The 22,648-nt window shown below is 41.0% G+C and overlaps 1 protein-coding gene across 1 annotated transcript; it reads right to left on the reverse strand.

The window, feature by feature from the left end:
* Positions 1 to 2,622: 2,622 nt before the first annotated feature.
* On the reverse strand, positions 2,623 to 22,156 carry arsb (arylsulfatase B). Its single transcript, XM_005459708.4, has 10 exons — positions 21,662 to 22,156; positions 17,837 to 18,023; positions 16,358 to 16,548; positions 15,746 to 15,953; positions 13,229 to 13,472; positions 12,041 to 12,111; positions 5,611 to 5,742; positions 4,287 to 4,429; positions 3,519 to 3,548; positions 2,623 to 3,398 (listed from the first exon to the last, which is right to left on the reverse strand). Exons 1-10 carry the CDS (start codon positions 21,926 to 21,928, stop codon positions 3,300 to 3,302), a joined length of 1,572 nt encoding a protein of 523 aa, XP_005459765.1. The 5' UTR covers positions 21,929 to 22,156; the 3' UTR covers positions 2,623 to 3,299.
* Positions 22,157 to 22,648: the final 492 nt, after the last annotated feature.

Genomic DNA, 22,648 nt, shown 5'->3' on the forward strand with positions numbered 1-22,648 from the left:
TGTTCGGTGCAAAATCCTGTATGAGAAGCAGCAATTAAGAAGTTACATTTAGAGGCTTTGTTTTTTCTAAAAATAGCAGCCCACAAATTACTGTGTACTTCCTTAGCATATACTGCGACAAGGCATTAATTCCAGAGAGGACACAGTATAAGGGAAAAAGGTGGGAAAATGTAAGAATGTTTCTGGTATATTTGCAAAATAAATACAAGGTAAACTAAGCTGTGTGACAATGAAGAAAGAAAGAAAAAAAATTAGAGTAAGTGGTGTTTATTTGTAATGGCTAAATCTTAAAGCGAAGAGCTGAGCTTAAGCTTTTAAAAACAGGATCATTCTCATAATCTATGTTGTAATTCATTATAAGCCCATATTTGAACTGCACCTGGGCATTTACTTTGCTTGGAGTTACAGAATATATTGTGCATGTTTTTTTTAAAGTGGATACATAGATCCAATCTGAACAACATCCAACAGAAAATCAGTGTGAACAATAATTAGCATATCTCAAATTACATGAAAGTTTCTGATAAAGTTTTGGCTCCTCTAGCAGCATGGGCCACAATTTGAACTAATGAAATACTGCAAAGTATTGCAAGTAATAAAGTTTATTTATAAAGCGCTTTCAAACAATTCAGAAAGTCCTGCACTGGTTTGCTTTTGTTCTGGTGCTTTGGCCGAGGTTGTGTTGGAGTCTTGACAACCCAATCAGCCTCAGAAGGAACTGTACTCACCTCAGCAACTCACCTGGCTGTCCACCCTCTTACGACCCCAGCAATCCCCCTCTGAGTATCATCCTTGGCATTGCAAAATAATTCCTCTTGCATTGAAAAACAAACAAACCTTGGAACATTTCTTTGGAATCGCTCCTAATAGATTTATCTAGAATAAACACCCTCTCTTTTTTCCCCCAGTAAAACCACTCCCAGTCAGGTCACTGGGTCTTCTTTTAATGTGCAAGTTTTTCTTCGAATGTCAGTAAATGCCATTGACCGAGGTAGGAAAAGATACAATAAAACCAGAACAATAAAAAAAAAACCATCTTAAGCCACATAATAAAAGTAAACCGATAGTTTAAAAAAAAAACAAAAAAACAAGACTGTGGTCCCAAAAGTTCATTGGCAGGAAGCTAGCATTTAGCTGAGAGCACCCCAGTGCTAATGCTAAGTAAAGCCTAACAGAGCTGTTAGTGTGTATATAAAGTACATTAAGTCTGATGTTTTTCAAAGTCCACTGTTTGCTGATGTAATATGTAGAAAAAACAACAAACAAAAAAAGTAAAAGTTTTTAAAATTTCATCTATGCCCCACACAAACACCTTTGTGACCCGCACCAACATACAGTACAAAATATCTACGTAGCCTTTTTTTAAATTAGGTGCGATAAGCCGTCGGGTTTCCCCTCTTCGAGGCTCAAGGTTCAACACATTCCTGACTGCACTGGTCAGTATGATTTTAATCTGTTTTCACAGGCAGGCGGCACACACAGACACAATCTTGTTTGGAATTCTCGTCCCACTTGACTGTGAGACCTTCAGTCTCATCTTGTGAACATACCAGAAAGGAATCAAGGGTGGCAGCCCGTTTTTTTGTGTGTGTCCCACATGTGCTCACTGGGAAAACATCTGAGCCTAACACTGGGATATCATATCTTTACCCTGTCATATCTTTCAGGGGCATCTCTCTGGAGCCACACATAACTTTGTCGTTGCAGCTGAAAAAACAACGTGGGGTGACATCAGAGTCAGCGAATCGCAGTGTTGATACAGCGGAGGCACATCAGAGCTGGAGACTGTGCTCGACACTCACAGTGCTGAGTCAAAGTGCAGAATTAAGTGCGAAAGACACACCAAAACCACTTTGAAAACTATGAGGAGGAGACGAGCTGTGACACCACAGGGGCACGCTGATCATAATGACAAGTAGGGGAAGACGGAGCAGCCTGTCAGGAGGGGCACTTCACCACAAATGGGGTATGAGAAGTGCAAAAGTGGTCTGCAGCCGAGCTGAGAAACTTACAGGCCCTGGTTTTACATGAATTGCAAACACTAGTAACGTCTAATTAAATAGACTATCCCATCATACTGAAACGCAGAGTTTTGATTGTAGAGTAAACTGACAAAGTGACAGCCTCAGCAAAGTAAGAAGCACTTTCTCAGAAACATAAAATAATCATGTGGTGCTATGGCATTCACTATTACCAAAATCCCAGTTTGAACTCCATTTAACTGCCACTTTGGCAGAAAATGGCATTTTACTTTAGCATGTGGTACCATGATTACTTTGACAGAATTAGACACTAAATAAATAACTTAGAAAACAAAAATGTAGAGTAGGTTTTAAAAATTTAAGTAAGAAATTGGCAGTAGACACGGGCCATGGGCATGCCATCTGGGCTGCCTGTTATTTAATAAATAATTTAGTGAAATTTGCCCTAAAAAAATCTCAAAGGCCACTCATCAATTAAGCATCAAAATTCAGTTTAAGTAAGTAGGACTTACTTTGGACCACAGACAAGTGAAGACGCTGAGAAAGTCAATGTAACGCTTTTGAATTATGATCAGTTGTGTGCTTTAAAGAGAAGATATTCAAGTAAACTGAGTGTGTTAAAACAGAAAAGAGATTTACAGTGATTTAAAATATACTTTACTCTCAATCAGCTTTATACTGTGCAACAGTGAAACATTCATCATAAAATACCATATTCTTTTATTCCAAGTACTTTTTACTTACATGAAGTGGGTGGGGCTTGGAAGGAAAAAAGTGATGTCACATATTTAGGCGCACCGACCAGGATTTGGAAACATGTTAATAAAGATAATATACTTCATAAAGACTTTTTGTGGTGCTGGTATTTACGGAAAATTAATAATTATAAATTAAGGAAGCCAAGGTATCCATTTCCTTATGTTAAATTACAAAACAAAAATCAATCCACTGATGTGCTTTTAGCATAAAAAAAAAAAAGTGCATTTCAAACCATGCACCATTTAAACTGAAACACAAGTTCAAACCCTCACAACTTTGCATAAAAGTATTGGCATATCCTGGTACCACCTTCACATTTAAAGGACAGATTTGAGTGGTAACAGTGCAAGATATATGTTAAATGTCACATGGAGCAAGGAGCTGAGAGCAAACAGCATTGCAGCTTTGGTTTCTATGGTGACAAGTCTGGGAATTGTGGTAAACAAAACAGGAGCGTCATTGACTCCTTAATGACAAACAGGTCTACGGCTCTGTTTTTCTGTAGCAGCAGTATTGTTTGTTTGTTTTGCTCAGCTGTCAATCAACATTCAGGGCAGGTTAAGGGTCGCGGCCCACATTCGGACAGGGCCGCCTACTCTCAGCAGGAAGCATTTCCTGCTCTAGTCTGTATGCTGCTTTCAATGGAAGGTCAAACACCTAGGGGTCAAAGGTCAAAGAGGATGTGTATATGAAAGAAATTCGTTTCTCCTGCTCAGATTCTAGACATGCAAATATATAGTGTACCTCCCCTCGGAGGTAACACTATGCACTATATACCTCAACCGGTCGTGATCTGACGAAGATTCCCTGGTGAAGATAGACAGAGATTAATAATAACTAATGATTTATAAACACATGGTGAGTGAAAAAGAAACAGTCCATCAGGGCCCCAGCAGCCTAGACCTATTGCAGAGTAACTAAGAGAGGATTCAGGGTCACTTGATCCAGCCCCAACCTGATACAGCCTAAGGTAAAAAAGTCTGAGCGATCAGATAGAAGCTCTGAGTAAGGCCCAGGTGGACAATAGATAACAACACATAAAACTGTTTTTTGAGTTAAACATTGGGGACTAAACATTAGGCTTCCAAATGAATTAAAACTGTCTGGATCTTTGGTTGATTAATAAGCTGGAGTGAAAGATTGCTGCCATCCACCCTCCTCAGCCTTTGCTTCTAGGTGACAATTAGGGGTGTTGATTCATTTAAACTAATCAGCTGTAATCAGATTTATTTAAGGCAGAGTAAATCAGTTTTGACAGATGCTGCCGTTACTGACTTTCTGAATTCTTTGGTATTGGCTGTTATTCTCTTTTAAAAACAAACAAACAAAAATTGTTGTAAAACTTCACCTTTCCACACAAAGGAAAATTCCTGCTGTTGTGATTCACAGTAAACAAAATGCTACAATATCAGTAATATCCGCCTAAGCCCAGGGCCCCCAGGCTCCAGTGGGGCCTGGGTCACATCTAGGGTCATCGTCAGGAAAGTTTATGGGCTGAGCACTTTTTTGGTGGTGCTCTAGTCTACAGAGGAGATGCTCGACTACCTTGGGGAACTTAGCCGACACCTCATTTCTCTCTTCTGGATCTTTTTCAATGTTAAACAGCATGACAGGCTTCAGATGATCCACCTCAGAGGAGCTTGAGTCGGAGGTGCTGTCATCAGGCCGGGGGAACCAAACGTCACATCCTGGGGGGGAAATAACAAAAAGGACATAAGCAGTAGTGTTAAGAAGGAAAAAGAAAAACATCTCCATTTTCTGTTCAGCTTGTTTGTTCTTTTTTTCCTGCCCTACTTATTATAGATGATTTTTATCATGTGCAAAAACTGAGACACTGCTAAAATTGCACTTTTCTTATATTAGAATATCTCAGGAATTAAATGTGTAGTTAAACTTCTTTACTGACAGAAAGGGGAGTTTGACTGGTCCGGTCCACTTAAGATCAGACAGCAAAAAGTAAATAAACAAATAAATAATTAAACAAAAATGACCAGGCAACCACTGCTTTTCCTAGTGGCAACGAGGCTGCCATATTTGTACTCTAGTGTGACTGAGCCATAAGGCAACTTGCTTCTTACTTGTTAGATCGATCACTTAGTATTGGTATTAGAACAATTATAAAAACTAAAAAAAATCCTCCATGACCCAGAAGGCATTTTTACCCCCAAAAATAATATAATATAATATGATATAATATAATATGGTAAATGGTAAATGGCCTGTATTTATATAGCGCTTTACTAGTCCCTAAGGACCCCAAAGCGCTCTACATATCCAGTCATTCACCCATTCACACACACATTCACACACTGGTAATGGCAAGCTACGTTGTAGCCACAGCCACCCTGGGGCGCACTGACAGAGGCGAGGCTGCCGGACACTGGCGCCACCGGGCCCTCTGACCATATAATATAATATAATATAATATGATATGATATAATATAATATTTCACAGTGTGATCACAATGTAATGTCCCAGGGCCAAGTGGTACCCAGTGGGCAGGGCCACAGCTAATGGCACTTTGGCTCATTGACCAGACCACAGACTGAAGTTAAAAGATGGCCTCTGGGTCTCAAAAGTGAAGAAAGAGAGAACTATTTTCCTCCTGCACAATGAGCACATGCTGTCAGCTCTGACAACAACGTTAGCGTTTTACATAAGATATATTCAAATATTTGCTACTACCAGCTTTACTTCATGTATTGCTACTTTATAACGTTGGACTTTTACTTGGGATGGAGTGTTTGACTGTATTAAGTTTTTTTTTTAAAGATAAGAAATAAATGTTTTCCCGTGCATTACAGTGTTTCATATTCTACTTCCCCACTTAGACTAAATATGACATTACAAGTGACAGAAGATACTGACCTGGGTACCCAGTCAGCAGCTTCCACTTTGAAGATCGAATGGCAGCGTGAATGGACACATTGAAGCTGGAGTTGGCCCACATATCTCTGCTGACCACCTGAGCCAAAGTTAACTTGTGCTGCCTGCCAGGACCTGTAGACAGAGGAGGACAGAGGACAGAGCTGATTCAAGGAAACCATCCAGCTTAAAAACTGCAGTTCGCTGATTAAGATGATATTAGTCCACCACTGGATACAAAGCGCCTTCTGTGGATATCTTTGGAAACCAAATGAGAAGGTCGACTGGCACCAGCATACTTGACAATCACAGTCGGTATCAGGTGAAGGGTGTGAAAATAAATGTAGTAATAACAGACTCTTTTGTGCTGCAAAATCTGCAGTGAAATAAAACAGTTTAAATAAACAAACCCCATGAAAATCACTCATGTTTAAGAACAAAAGTTGGGTTTTTTTAATGTATAAATTTCTGCAAACACACAGAACTTTGGGCTTGGAGGAATTTGACAGATACGGTGGTAATGTGGTCGACTCAGCACCAGTCTTCCACGTTTGCCAAGCACAATGAATAATGTGCCGTTAGTGCAACTGTGCAGACACAAAGATGGCACAGAAACAAGGGTCACAGTTACCAATGAGCACACTTTTATCAGTTTCATAGGGCAAAAGTAAATAACTGATCTCCTTTTTGATGGTGTAGAAATATCTGCAGCTTCCCGCCATAAAGTATTTCTAACCCTTACGGAAAATGTCTCCCAGAAGCGAGTACACATGTCCGCACCTTCAAACACAGGAGATCTGGCCTTGAGAGTATTCTCAGGTTCAAAACGTGGTTGACCCCAACAATATGGTCCTGGTTAGACAGATTTGCAAGTCATTTCAGCCTCCTAAGGCTGTCAAAAACAAGCATGTCCTCAACATTCTTCACATAAAGAGAAATCCGCACCCACACAAAGCCGAAGTTCCCCATCGGGGCTTGTTTAATAGAGCCGATTCCGCCGCAGCAACATGAGTGAGGGAATTAAAACATTTCCGATCTCAGCGTTTTTGCGACCACATGATAAAACCTTCGACAATGAATTCTTCGCTGATCGTTGTGCGAATGACGTGCGGGTATCTCAAACTCTTCCAAATGCAGAGCTAAGCTGCTCTAACGCTGAGCTCATCTCAGATTTGCATCGCTCACATGGTTGTGTAAGAACGGGGTATTCAGATTCAGGTGTGAACACAGTTATGTAAGGAGGTGATTAATGATTGACAGGCTTGATTAATTATGCCGTGCTCGAGCTTCTTCTTTCACTCTTAAAAAGGGACTGGACCTTAAACCCCAACAGATTGCCCGCATTGTACACATGTTCATTTCTTACATTCATTCTTTGCAGGACAAAGGAAGCTGCACTCATCTGGGTCCACAGCAGGATGACACACACACAGGAGGAAGGGAGGGAGGAACAGTGGGAAGAGACCCTGAGTGAGCAAGAGAAGTTTCTAGAGGGAGAGCTGAGGAGTGCGGAAGGGAAATTTGGGGGTGATTTAAGGCTTGGGTCAAGTCCAGGAATCGTTCTCTCAACAAGTGAGAAGTTCAGGGACCCCTCTGTGACCCATTTAGCCACAATCCTTTTACTCACAAAGCGACAGCAAAGTAGATTTTGAAAAAGAGACTTGAAAGGAGAGAAAAAAAGAAAGGAAAAAAAAAAGTCTTTTCATCAGCTAAACAGAAAACACCCAAAAAAAAGCATGAAGAGGAGAAGGAAAAGGAGAGAAGAGGAGAAGGAGAAAGGAAAGGAGAGGAGAGGGAGGTCTCAAAGAGAGGCTGGGTTATAATAGGAAAGAAGAAGAGGGGGGAAAAAGAGAAGAATTTCAGCCTGGAAGGGAGGGTGGGTGTCAAAGTGGTGGCCGACAATAAACTTTCAAACATAAAACATGAGGTTGAAAGCTTGTAAAGCAGTGCTTCCCTTATCAAGCCAATGATTTAAATGTTAATGACCACCAGTAAACTTTGAGGGTAATTTGAGCAACACTGGCTGAAGCTCTACAAACAGCCCCGTTTCAAAACAGACAATAAAATCACTGTTTGGATTTTCTGGAATTAGTCGTTTAAACAGGCTCGTGAATGAGGGATTTTAATAAGTTAAAGCTTCATTTATTAATATTTGTATTGGGTTTTCTTCCTCTCAGCTTGGTACAACCAAATATTACAGCTTTCATATAAAAATTTTCAGTGATTGTTTTTGTGTCTTTAAGCTCCTTGTTTTGGTTTGACAATCAGCAACTTTAAAGTTTTGTCACTCTAGTTCAGTACAAGAGGCCCTGATAAACTCAAAGTACACTCCCTGCTCAGCAATAAACAGCCCACCAAAGAGATCAGCAACCAGTTAATCTGAGCCCGCGGCTGCCCTAAAGGACTGCTGATGGATGCTAATATTGTTTTGTTTTCTTCCTCGTTTTTGATGTCTGCTACACATCATTAAAGACAGAACATACAGTACTGTGTAAAAGTCCTGGGCCATCCTTTATTTCTTTATATTTTTCTTCCAAGGACCTAATTTGGTCCTTGATAGTTATCTTGAGCAAAAGTTCTCCAAACTTTCAGAAGGTCTTTCAAAGTTTTCTTAGGACATTGTCTGTTTTTTAACTCATTTTCAGTCTAATCCTGCACATTGCCATTTTAGGAAGAATCCTTTTTGTTTCTTCGTTAAGCCACTTAACACTGACCTATCAGTCAAGGATGAAAAAGACATCAGTGTTGTATGTACATGCAACAGATAACTTAGCAAAGAACCAATTTTTAATTGGCTCTTTCGGCACTGTTACTGTCAGCCTGTCACAAAAACACAGTTTGCTTTCACCCCTAAGATGAATCTAAGAAAAATGCCAAAGACAAAACGGTTTGACAGGCATTAACTGACAAAAACCTGCCAAACCTTGGCATGGTATTCCTTTAAAAAAAAAAAGCAATTTGAAGAAAAGACAAGTAGGAAAAAATTATAAGAATTAGGCTTTATGGAAATGACTTTCAGATATTGTTCATCTGCTGTACACAGTTTTAAGAAATAAGAATTTACAAAAAACAAAAACAAAAAACAAAACCATACAGAGACCTCACACAGGACCAGAGCAAAGCATCTGTCTCTTCAATTCACCTTTCTACTGTTCACTGAAGCCTTATCAGAGATGGTCTCAATGGAAAGATGGTTGTCAAAAAGTGATTCTTAAGGAAGGCAAGCAGGGAGAGAAGGCTGGGGATGCCAAATAGGCAAGAACTGGACTGAAAATCAGTGCCAACGGGTCTTACGGGATCATGAATCCTAATTTCAGTCAGTAGACGTCGACAGTAGAGGCCAGTGAGTTTATACAGTCATCTGTAACACATGGTTGAAGGGCTGCATTTCATTCAGTGGTGTTTAGGAAGAAAAATGAAGGACTTGCAAACGCAGGAAAGTACCGTCAGATTTTGATCCACCGTGCAATACCATCTCAAAAGTACCTGATTCACAATGGCTTCTTTTCAGCGTGACACTGATAGCAGATATACTGGCAATGCAGTGAAAGCATACCTGGAAACACACACGCACTCACACACACCAGTCATGGATTGGCCTCCCCGGGGCCCGCAACTCAACATTATTGCCGCACTTGGATCATCTTGACAGAGAATGAAACAAACAGGGACTCACTGGTGAGCATTGAGGCCTGGTCCAACTCACCCACTAGAGAGTCACTAATGTATATATGTGAACATGATCCCCCACCAGTGAACACCAAAAGTTGCCCTTAAACCTGAAATTAAACCCAGATCTGTGCAGTGCTTAGCTCACTTGAAATATGGATTGACGTCAAACACTGAAAATCTCATATTAAAGCAGGCTGCCGTCCATTGTTGAATACGGACTCAGGAAGGAGCTCGACTTGTACAAACTCTAAAGGACTGCTGTTTGGAGAAATCCAGATAATATTTTGAAAAGCCCCTAACGCATAAGACTACTGTTTGTTTCACATATAAAAGAGTAACTGCTTTTCATTTATGTTTGATCAACATGTTAATATCTGTGTGGTACATCTGTGAAGCATTTTAGTCCTAAAAAAAGTTTGCAATAAAAGAAATAGAGAACAACCAAAGCTGAGTTGGTAGAGTGTGCTGTCCACTAATAGCAAGGTTAGTGGCTCACGTTGCAGTTCCTCCACACGTCTGCGTGTCCTTGGGCAAGAAACTAAACCCAAAGTTGCTCCCTATGGCAGGACGGCAGCTTGTAAGACTCTGCTGCTTTAAAAAAAATGCTGTAGGAGAAACACTTTAGAACACTTTGGAAAAACCACCAAGGTTAAAAAGGTGCTATATAAGCAGGATTTTTTTTTTTACCATTTCAGTCCCCTTGGACCTCCACTATTTTTAAATGTGTAACTGAGGTGTAGTATCCGCCCCAAAAGTCAGAAAGCATGGCCCCAGACAACTGCCCTGCTACCTCCCCAGAGATGGAAGTGGTTTGGTCCACTAAATATTAAGTGGTTTAGATAAGGATGAGTCCAAAAAAAAAAAAAAGCAGTCCCATAGCAGATTTCCTGTAAAACCTCCATACAATCAGAGGTTAAAGAGCGAACACCCGCCCTGCCCTCTAACATCAGCTTTCTCAGATTTCCTCCCTGGCGACTGATTACAGTGTCAACAGTGAATGATTAGAGTTTCACCTCCGTGTTATCAGCATTCCTCAGAAGAAAACAAAATATCTTGTTATATACAAAAAAACTGATCAAATTCTCTGGATTCAGCTAATTTTAACTAAGATTCCAAAACACTCACAACAAACCGAACAACAATTTCAAACACTCTTTTTGGTTTATTCAAATGTTATATAAGACTCTATTCTAAGGTCTAAGCTCAAACAATGATCCTTTCATACAGGCTTGATGAGAAAACACAGTAGAATTACACTGTTAGTAAGAAAAGGAGAACATATGCTACACTGCAAGCACAGAGAGGAGGAGGAGGAGGAGGAGGAGGTCAGTGCATGAGGTTTTCATCATCTTAAGCCTTCAGTGGCATGTGAATTATGACTAAGAGTGTTTAAGCTTGCCTGTGTGAGTTTCATCCCTCAGTACACAAGCATGCAGGTTAGGCTTAGTTGTGACACTAAACTGCCTGCAGTGTGTGATAAACAGATGACCTGCTCTCAGCCTGCAGTCCACCTTTGACCCAATGTCAGTATACTCCAGATACCCATGACCCTGCACAGGACGAGCAGACTGATTTACAGCAGCACCGCTTAAGATCAGCTAAAATCCATATCATGATTACCTGTCACATTTATTGCAATACCAGGTCAGCCATCCATCTACGTTCTTTACTGCTTATTCAATTCAGGGTCGCTGGGGAGCAACCTATACTCTAGCAGTTATAGGCCAAGAGGTTGGGTACGCCCCAGATCTGTCACCAGTTTGTCACAGGGCCAATCACTTCTCTTAATTACTGTTTTTTAATGCAAGTGAATCTAATTAATCTGCATTAAGTTTTAATTATCTGCACTGTGCAGAAAAGAAAATAACTTAACGTAATTATTGTATTATAAAGAGTTACATGGTTCTTTGGAAGCTCATTTCTAGATCTGTATCTTTTTTCGGCAGCTCTACCAAAATAGTTTTGAATAATTAAGAGCTCAAAATAATCACATCCACTGGTCAGCTGGGACTTTTCTCTGTGGGGCTTGCCTGTCTCAGGGCCCAAAGACATGATTATACGATGTGTTAGCCCTCTGATGGACTGGCGACCAGTCCAGGGTGTACCCTGCCTCTCACGCTATGACAACTGGGATAGACTCCACCTACCTGGAGACACCGAACTGAATAAACAGTGATGGTCAGTTTATACTTTTTATTTTTTAAATGAATCACATGCATTCAATTTAGCTTCAATCAAGATTTTCTTCTGTGGTCATTCCCCACCAGTGGGGTCATCCCACCAGTCCTTTAAACCAACACTATTGTGATTAGCTGCACGCTCATAAACAAAAGCTTTAATAAACAACATGTAGGTGGAGCTTCTGTGCTCACAGTCGAAACAGTGTTTCCAAGTTGATCATATCAGGGCTATCCGATATTTATGACATCTGACATACATATGTAGCTGTTTAGCAGCTTCCCCAAAGCAGCGCCCACTCTTATGTATTTGTAATGGATTCATTCTAAGTTTATGACAATGCATCAGCTTGTTGAAGACATTATTACACACTAATCAATCCATATTTCCAGCATAATCTTCTATTTTTCTATTAAATAACCTAAAAAAATTACTTACTCTACCTTTAGGGAAAGGCACAATTGACTTTAACAATGGACATTCTGTGAAATCAGCAGTTTGCATTAATTGAGAAAATTATAAGACATACTGAAAAAAAGATTTCCAGTAACGTTAAAGTGGAAAAAAAGAAATGTGAACTTACATGGAGCAGTGTCATAATACAGAGGGTCGATGTTGTGCAGTAGCTCCAGTCTGGGTGAGGCAAACCCTTTGCTGTAAGATAAAAGCAGTGTTGCACTTCAATAAGAGAACACACAACCAACACGCCACGCTGTCTGACTCATGTGCTGTGAAACCCACCGGGATCTGGAAATCTGAAGCAGCTGGCTGTTGCTCACCAGGCGGTCATATGTGCTGACCGCACTCCACCACAGAGAAAACGCACCACTTTCTCTGACCACACTGACTGATAACACAACTGAAATAACTCTCACTCTCTCACTGGGTGCTTCTCTGTTCTGGGCCTTCGTTTGGTTTACGTTTCCCAGGCCGTGCTGTCGGGGCTGCTGTTTTCTGCAACTGGGACGTCCAATTAAAACACAATGAAAGCAGCGTTTTGTGCCCTGTAGTGCTGCTCACACGGCCATGCCAGCAGCCGGTGGTCAGCTGACACGCAACGGCCAATCGAGTCAAGTGGAGGCTGCGAGTAGTAGTTTGCGGTCCTGGCTAAGCCTCGATTTTCTGCCGGGGTTCTGCTGTAGCCCTCAATTTCACCTCTTTCACTGTGTCCGCATTTAGTTTACAAATATAATGTGTCAGTCAAATGGGACACAGTGACAGCTCGCCTCACATGGAAAGTACATCTGTGGTCTGCAAGCTGCTCCGTGTGACTTTAGCTTCTTTGCAAAGTTCTCCAAAACACAAGAGGTCATCCAGACATGTAATTGAATATATTACGTTTAACAGAATTGCATCATCTCAGGCATGTACTGACATAAAAGGATTTGCAGCAAAACAAATTAGCTGATCTAACAGGAGGACGGCATAATTTTTAGCCTGAAGTGGAGCTGTTGGGGGGGCAGAACAGAGGGATGGACGGACTACAGATCTGTGTGAGAATGACTGATGCAATTTCCTTCTCTTTGAGCTCTCAATGCCACAGCAACAAAGGGCTTATTGAAGAAGCAGGGGCTCCTACGAGAAGAAGACAGAGGTAGCTGGAGAGTGCGAGCATGGGGCGGGGGTGGGGGAGGATCGGAAAGGGGCACGAAGAGAGGGCTAGCTGTCAAACTTAAGAGCTGGTATAACTCACAAAAACCCTCCAGGCTACAGCCAACTTCCCCCTCAAGTCCTGTGACAGATCTTGACAGTACAAAACGGCCCAGCTCACCTGATCGCGTTCCACACATCGAAGCCGTCCAGCGGCTTCGTGCCTGTGGTGCTTCCTCCTGCCAGGCCAACAAGTGTAGGTAGCCAGTCAGAGATGTGGATGAGCTCGCGGTTGACTGTGCCCGGCTGTTTCAGTAACGGGCTGGCAACAAATCCAACTCCTCGGACTCCTCCTTCCCATAGTGACCACTTCCTCCCTCGCAGTGGCCAGTTGCTGCCACCAGACAGTGTTTGACCTCCATTATCTGAAACAACCACAGGGGCAAAAGGTGTATAGGGGATATAAAGTCAATAAATATAAAATTAAAGGTATAAAGTTCATTTGTAGATACTGAAACAATGTTCAAAATTTCCCAGAGTCTGGATTTCATATATGTTTGGGTTCCAGTGTCACTCTGTCAGTCTGAGGAAATTTGGTTTCTGAATGTTGATTGTACATCAGCCAAACATTTTATATTTCAAGCAGACATGTGAGACACCATGAAATGACTTTAAAGATGGAAAACCCATCCAAGCGATATGCGCTCAGGTTTTGATGAGTCAAATACTCTTTAAGCAGAGGCATAAAGAAGTTGTTTTCTTTCTTTCTTTCTTTCTTTCTTTCTTTTTTAAAGGCAAAAAAGAAACAGGAAACTCCTATCACCTGATAAAATTTTATCCAGTCAGCTGATATCCTTCCACTTTATGTTACCTAATTAAAGTGAGCTGAATCATTGATCACTGTATGCCAGTAAGGTCAACTGTGACTGTAGCACCAGCTGTAGCCTTTAACCTTATAGAAAATGGACAGCATCAATAAGCTACAACATTACAAAGTTTCACAGCTGACACAATTTAACGTGCCAATTTGCTACAGGGGCTACACAGGGTTTTTTTGTTGTTGTCAATTTCAGATGTGTGACATACAATCATGTGAAGAAGAATCTTCTCTAGATTTCACTGCAAATCTATGAATTTTGTTTTGTTTTTTTAATAGAACTGCATAAAGTCCAGTGATCAGCAGCTATTGGGAAACTTCATGTGGTGCTGAGCTAAAGTCAAAGCATCATTAAAGTCATTAGGGATTCATGTACTCTGTAACATGACTGTAAAAATTCAATGCCAATCCATCCAACAAGTGATGAAGGATTTCAGTTTGAACAACCAATGAACCAGCTGTCAGTGCACTCCCCAGGGCTGCTATTGCTGAAAACAAGTGATCAGCTGAGACATTAAAACAACACGCCGATGTTGTCTCACTGTCTGACAAATACACCTATAAAATATCCAACCATTACACAAGTGCACACACAGGCGGTTCGACTGTCATCATCCCAATAAGCGATCCAGTATAAATACACTTGACCAGTCACATCCTGGCAAGGCTCCCCTTTCACAGGCAAAGTGTCATCCAAGTCCAGGAAGTAGTCTGTGTCGATTCCCGAACGGTTTTGGAAAAGACCGTCTGCTTCTTAATGTCTTTTCAAGCTGCTTCGCCTCTCTACAGGCCAACTCTGTCTTTCCCAGCTCCCCCAAAAGTTCCCTTCATCCTCCTTGCTCATTTGCTTAAAGTAAATTCCCAGTGAGGCTGTCAGTTTACAGAAAATGTCATCATAAAGGAAACTCAAAGTCCAACCAAACCAAATTCTGCCAATTCTGTCCTGTTAAGCTTAGCCCATGTGAGTCAGTGATAACAGCTTGACCTGGGTGAATTCAAAGTGGGAAATGTGACTAACCAAACAACTGATAAGCCTTCTTTCAGTAAGTTATAGTTAAACATTTATCTGGTCAAATCACAGATTACATAAGCGCCGCACCACATTTACACAGAAGCAGGAAGTACTCTGAGTTTTTCCACTGCTTCAGATCAGCAGAGTCAGTGTCTGCCCAGCATATGGTTGGCTCAATCCTCAGAATCACAGGAGCCAAATGTGTAAAGGAACAATGAAACAGGCCACCTACCGTAGCCCACCACATGCATAAAAACGCTCACACTTTACTTTCACAGCATTGTTCCTGTCTTCTAATTACCCTTTAAAAACACTAAACCCCCTAAAAATAACCCTCAAACGTAGTTACCTACTTCAGATGCAAATCATTAGATGTTCCACGTGTGGAAACCTGCGAGCAGGCACAGGTTTAAATGATGTGGTTTATGGCCCGTCTTGGCCACATTACGTTCTTCATCAAAGGTTTATTAGATGTTTTTCCTTTGTCTTTTTCACGGTGAGGTGCCTGTAGAGCTCTACAAGAAGACATGAGCTAAGAAAAGTTTTCCTTATTTCTGTCAAGCGGCAGTGACGTTTGAACAAACAAAACAAAACACCGCCCTCTAGTGGGCATCCAGAGTAATACAGTTGTCAGCCAAGCTAACTTAAAATAAATAAATCTTGGACATTTGAGAGCTCTTTCAGCTTGTGGAGACTGATTTCAACATCATGGAGTCAATTTTGGGATTACATGAAGAGATAGAAGGCACTGAGACAGAGCTCTAATTAGTACAAATAAAAAAAACAACAACTAATAATTAAATTCATACCAGTTGAGAACACAAGGACTGTATTGTTCCAGAGTCCCTCTTTTTGTAAAGCCATGGTGATGTTGCCCACCGCTTCATCCATAGCCGACACCATGCCGGCGTAAAGTCTGCGATTGGTGTCTTTGATAAAACTGTAGGGAGTCACGTAGCGCTCTGGCACCTGCAGGGGTGCATGGACTGCCTGCAGTGCCACATACATGAAGAGTGGCTGAAAGATAGAGGGAAATGGGGACAGAACATTCACACTGTTGTCATTATAGGTGTTAAATGTCCCCCCCAAAAAACCCAACAACAAAAATAATAATAATAAAAAAAAAAAACTGTTGTGATATTACTCCAAATGAGAGGGTGAGCTAAAAAAGCTTAAAGAAACGATACAGATAATTCTTGGATGAGAAAGAAAAAAAAAAATCAGCATTTAAAAATCAAGTGTAACATTAGTTTTGGTAACTCACTCCACCGCAAACCCTGCCAATCAGCTGGTATCTGAGCTGATAGCCTTCTATACATGTTAACTCTAAGATTACGATTAAGGTAACTAAGGTTAAATCTAAGATTTAGTTAGGCTAGCTGTTTCACAATTAATGTGTGTGATGAGATGTTGTGTGTCACCTTTTGAGAGATGTGTCTTTCAATGATGCTGATGGCCCTCTGGCTCAGCAGCTCAGTGGAATAGACCCCTTTGTATCCTGTGGCGACCTCTTCCCCATCTCTAAGGTCCAACGCACAGCGGCTCAGGTTCAGCGAGGGGCTTTGATAACAGCGGAAGTGAGTGAAGTAATCCTCACTACCTGTCAGGTAACCTGTGGCACACAGCGGATAATCAATACATTAGCTTTAAAAACAATGAAAGCACAGTCATGTATGGTAATTTATCCTGTTATTCTTTATATGTTCTTTATATCACTTTATATAGTGAGATGGCAAAAAACAAATAAACATTAAATATTTATTACATATTTATTCTTCTTCTCTGTAAGCTACATATTCACTGTCCATTACAGACACTATTAGCAAAATTTACACGTAATGTCGCCGTTTGTTTTGAGGTCGGCTACGACACAGAATTTTTATCATTCGTAAAGATCTGAATGTGACAGAAATGATTCCCAAAAGCCACATAGATACTGATAATTCTGGTACTGGCAGTTTATATAGTACGTGTCATTCAGACGTGTGTGTATATTGGGTAGTTTGAGAACAGACGGACGTGATCTATGAGACTACGATCAAGATGCCAGATAAATAATGACACTAGTTTTGTTAGGCTTTAAAAAATCATTAAATGCATAATATTATTTTAAAATAATGCAAAATGTCTATAATACTGTTCGACCTCTGGACCAGGAGTATAGGGAAGCCTTTTTAGTAGTTGCAGTTTTTTAATTTATGTCACTGTTTAAAAAACAAAAACTTAAATTAAACTAGACTTAAATTCTCAATTTGACTTTTACTGGGATAAACAAAGGCTATAATAAAAATGCTGTAGTTGTGGTCAGCTACTGAGGAGCTTATTTCACATGTGAAGAAATTGCAGACTTTGGCAATGACACACAGCGAGCAATGCAGCAAGCAGTTAGGAAATAGTTTCCTCAGCAGATGTAATCGTGTTGATTTGTCAACAAAATTATGCAAAAAACCCCCAAAAAACAAGATGGCTAAACCTTCGTAAGAATAGTCCTCCCTTAAGGCGCTATGCTCTAGTCCAAGCGGTGTTTTTGTCCTCCGCATGTTTAGAACTGGATTTATTCACTTAACAGTGTCCTCTTCAGTGAAGTCAAACATCTTCATCTAAGCCATCTTCAGTTTTTAGCATGTGGCCTTAGCATCTAAGGTGTCAGCATTAATGATTGGGGTGAACAAAAACATTGCATTAACTTTTGGGTAACTTCACTTTTAATACACGATCTTCTATTTTTACTTCAAATGCAAAAGATTCAAATGTATCATGAAGGTGACGTGTAACTAAGGCAATCGTCACTTATTATGTGCATGATTTTACACAAAGATAAACACATGAATCTGTGCCGTTACTGAGTAGCATTCATGCAAAATGTGCTCCGTGAAGTGTTTCTTCCACATTATACAAACCAAGGTACGTGTCAAAGCCACGGCGTGTGGGCAGGCAGTCCTTCTTGTACATGCCCAGGTGCCACTTGCCGACCATGTGTGTGGCATACCCCGCCTCCTTCATGAGCTGAGGCAGCAGTTTCTCATCCAAAGGAACGCAGTACGGCTGGCAGGGCCAGATGATCTGGTGCTGCATACCGGTGTGGATCTGAAGTTTAAAGACAAACACAAACAGTTAAGAAGAAATCTGCAATTTAGTAAAAAGGGAACAAAATTGTTTAAAAACAGAAAAGAGGAAAACAACAGCCTTTGTGGTGGCGATGACTCAAACAGAAGTTTCAAAATAAATGTCCTGACTTTGTCTTGTTGTTCTCCTTTCCATCAACATCTATAATAATACGTACTTCCCTAGAAAGACTCCATTAAAATAAAGTTTACAAATCCAAAGTAGATGTAGGAAGACTGTTCTCATCGTGCAGGGAAGGGTCCTCTGTGATTGACTTAACCAAATTTCACATTTGAAGAAAAAAAAAAAAATCTAACTATTGTTTAGAAGTGTTGGTTATAATAATGGGGATTGTTCCTTACAGGAAAGACAATTTAACATGCATAAACACCAAATAATGGCACGAAACATGTGACGTTAACATCGGACATAAAAGTGTTAGCTCGCTAGCTAGCTGGAATCACAATGGCTCCCATCAGTGACTCTTCATGCTACTGAATGCAAATTCTTTGGTGATCTTTCCACTTTTGCTGTGGGTGGATGTGCAGCTTAAGCCTTTATGAAGGCCAGCAGGGAATGACTCCTGCAGTTAAAAAAAAACACATCTGGTTGCATTAAAGTTTACAGTGGGGGAAATAATTATCTCATCCCCTGCTGAATTTGTAAGTTTGCTCACTTACAAAGAAATCCCACGTTTCTAATTATTATGGTAGTTTCAATTTAAAGGAGAGAAACAGTATCAACCAAAAATCCAGAAAAAAAAAAACAACAAAAAACCCCCACATTACTTAAATCTGTAAACTGAGTTGTATTTCACTGAGTGACCTACAACCTAGGCAGAATTCTGGCTCCCATATCCTGATCTCGATTCTGTCCACAGAATCGATCATCTGTTCATTAAATATCCTGTTATCGATCCATGAAGATGACACAACAATGACTTAAACTGCAGTATGTGTTAAAGACATAAAGACCTGGATGACCTCTAATTTCCTGCTGCAGATAAAACTCTAAAAATCTTAGAGACATGTTATCTAACCAGATACTTACTCTGGACGGCATTACCTTGGCCTCCAGTAACACTGTGAGGAATCCTGGAGTCGATTTTGATCAGGATTTGTCCTCCAATGTCCATATTGAACAAATATGTAGGACTGCTTTCTGTAAGTTGCACAATATTCTCTAAAATTAAAACATCCATCTAAGAGTGATGCTGAAGACACTAGTTCATGAATTTGTTACTTCTTGGGTGAACTATTATAATTCGTTATAATCAGGCTGTCATAAAAACTCAATGAAGAGCCTTCAGTTAATCCAAAAATGCTGAAGCAAGAGTCCTGACAGGGACTAGAAAGAAAGAGCAGATTTCTCCCACATTGGCTTCTTTTTACTGGCTCCCTGTTAAATTCAGAATTCAATTCTAAATCCTTCTGCTCACATACAGGTCTTGAATAATCAGGCCACGTCTTATCTTAAGCACCTTATAGTACCATATCACCCAAATAGAGCTCTTTGCTCTCAGACTGCTGGTTTGTGGTTTCTTTGATAATTAAAAGTAGAATGGGAACTCTTTCCCTCAGCCCCTCCTTCTTTGGAACCACCTCCCAGTTAGGATTCAGGAGACAGACGGCCTCTCTACTTTAAGATTAGGCTTAAAAGCTTCCTTCAGAGGAGTTGACTTTAACTCCTCTGTTAGCTGCGCTGCAATAGGTCTTAGGCTGCTGGGGGCTTCCCATGATGAATGTTCTCCCTTGAGATGCTTTGTTATCAACCATTTGCTATGCCTTTAATGCAGCCACCATCAGTTGTGGTCTCTCTGTCTTCAGTTTAGCAGGAGAGATTCTGTAGTCCTCCACTCTAGTAATTTTTTTGTGTGTTTTTTTTTTTCAGACCTTTGGGTGTTGCCAACTTGGCCACTGGATTCTGTCGTTTTAGAAAAGCAAATTGTTGATTTGACCACTCCTGAAGCTTTTGCTCCTCTCCTCACTAATATGGCATTATGTTGCATAAATATGCTTAATTTTTGCTTAATATCTGCCGCTCAGATAACATCCTGAGCAGCACGGGGGCGCCGCAGGGGACGGTCCTATCACCCTTCCTCTTCACTCTCTACACATCTGACTTCAGGTACAAGTCTCAGTCATGTCATCTGCAGAAATTCTCGGATGACTCTGCCATCGTGGGCTGTATCAGGGATGGACAGGAGGAGGAGTACAGGAGTGTGGTGGACAGCTTTGTCAAGTGGTGTGAGCTAAACCACCTACAACTTAACATCACAAAGACAAAGGAACTGATTATGGACTTTAGGAAGCAGGCTCCTCCTCCTCACCCTGTCACCATCAGAGGGGCTGATGTGGAGATAGTTGAGGACTACAGGTACCTGGGGGTACACTTGGACTGTAAACTGGACTGGACCTAGAACACCAATGCTATCTTCAAAAAAGGGCAGAGTCGGCTTTTCCTACTGAGGCGACTCAGGCCCTTCAATGTTGGTAGGAAAATGCTGACCATGTTCTATCACTCGGTGTTGGAGAGCGTAGTGTTCTTTGCAGCTGTGTGCTGGGGAAGTGGGGTGAAGACAGCTGATGCCAACAGGCTGAACAAACTGATTAAAAAGGCTGGTTCTGTCCTGGGTGTCAGACTTGAGAACCTGGAGGAGGTGTCTGAAAGGAGAATGCTAAAAAAGCTTGTTTCTAACATGGACAACCCCTGTCACCCCATGCACGCCCCCATGATGGACCATCGGCGCAAACGCAGCAAAAGACTCATTGCCCCGAAATGCAGAACTGACCGCCACAGTAAATCCTTTGTACCGGTGGCAATAAGACTGTTTAACTCTTCCTCACTCTGTAGGTGATTTTCCTGAGACGATTACCAATGTTATTCTGTTCCCTTCCAGACCGTGCAATATTACCAAAGAGTACCTTATTGAATATTTGTTTCATCCCCCCATCATACGCTGCTACTCCCTTTATTCTATTGCACAATACTTTGTCACTTTCTAGAATCGCCTGCACTGATAGTTAAGTTATTTATTCACCAGGATATAGTTATATATATTACTTCGTTAGAGTTATTCGATACTATGTCTTGCACTATCCTACTGTATATTACTGTACACTACTATTCTTATTGTATATATTGTATATCTTATATCTTATTCATCTGTTCCTCTGTCTCTCCTGCTGCTTTTAGCATGTACATGACAAAAGAATTTCCCTCAGGATAAATAAAGTTATTCTTATTCTTATTAATTGTGGATAAAATATAAAAAATGCGTCACTGTCCAAATACTTATTACCTGACTCTATATAGATGTCCGTCTTTTATTTATTTTTAAGCCTACCAAGTAACTAATGTGATATTTTCCAACTCGTCGAATGAAGTGACAATAATGATTCTAAAATATTGGAATAGAGTCATTATTTTGTTCCCCTGTATGCGTTTGTACCCATTTCAGTGATTTTGGAGCATATTCACTTAACACCTCTTAAAATGATGATGGTAATTTGTGTCAGAGAGATTAAGAATTAAGTTCAGATCAGGACTGGTTGGCTTATTGGTCATTAAGAAATATCGACTGTATTTAAACTATCTTTATATCCAGTCTGTGTTCTCACCTGATACCTCCCGGTCATGAGCTGGTTCCTGGAGGGGGTGCACAGAGGCTGCACATAGTAGTTCTCCAGGCGGACTCCTCCGGCCGACAGCTTGTCCAGGTTTGGCGTCCTGATCTCGGAGCCGTGGTAGCCGATATCGTACCAGCCGAAGTCATCAGCCAGGATAAACACGACGTGAGGCTGCCGAGCCGCTAAAGTTTGAGCTAAATTTACTATGAAAGTCGAGGCAATGATCCAGTAAACCGCCTTGCCATTACCTTCAGTCATCTTCTCATTTATCACCTCAATGGGACAGTTTTTTTCCGCCAAAGTCAAACAGGAAGTCGGTACGGGCGCGTTTAGCTAACCAAGAAAGAGTAAAGTAGCACCAGTTTTTCATGAGTTATTGTAACCAATGAGGTGTCAGTGTAATGATTACACACATCAATAATGAACGACGCACTGCAGCTAACTTTCACTTCCTTGTTCCACAGATTAAAAACACTGCCGAGACTGCAGCAGCCAATCAGATGATCGAAAACATTGCGAAGCACGTGATGTATGGAAGCCCGAATTGGCGACGCTATAAAAGCGCAATTAATTTAAATGGTAAATGGCCTGTATTTATATAGCGCTTTTATGGTCCCTAAGGACCCCAAAGCGCTTTACATATCCAGTCATTCACCCATTCACGCACACATTCACACACTGGTGATGGCAAGCTACGTTGTAGCCACAGCCACCGCCACCCTGGGGCGCACTGACAGAGGCGAGGCTGCCGGACACTGGCGCCACCGGGCCCTCTGACCACCACCAGTAGGCAACGGGTGAAGTGTCTTGCCCAAGGACACAACGACCGAGACTGTCCGAGCCGGGGCTCGAACCGGCAACCTTCCGATTACAAGGCGAACTCCCAACTCTTGAGCCACAATCGCCCCAATTTAATTTAATTTAATAATTTAATTTAATTTAATACACCAATTTAATACCTCAGTGTAGAAAACTGAG

Source organism: Oreochromis niloticus, linkage group LG7 (genome assembly GCF_001858045.2).
Source record: "Oreochromis niloticus isolate F11D_XX linkage group LG7, O_niloticus_UMD_NMBU, whole genome shotgun sequence".
Taxonomy (NCBI): Eukaryota; Metazoa; Chordata; class Actinopteri; order Cichliformes; family Cichlidae; genus Oreochromis; species Oreochromis niloticus.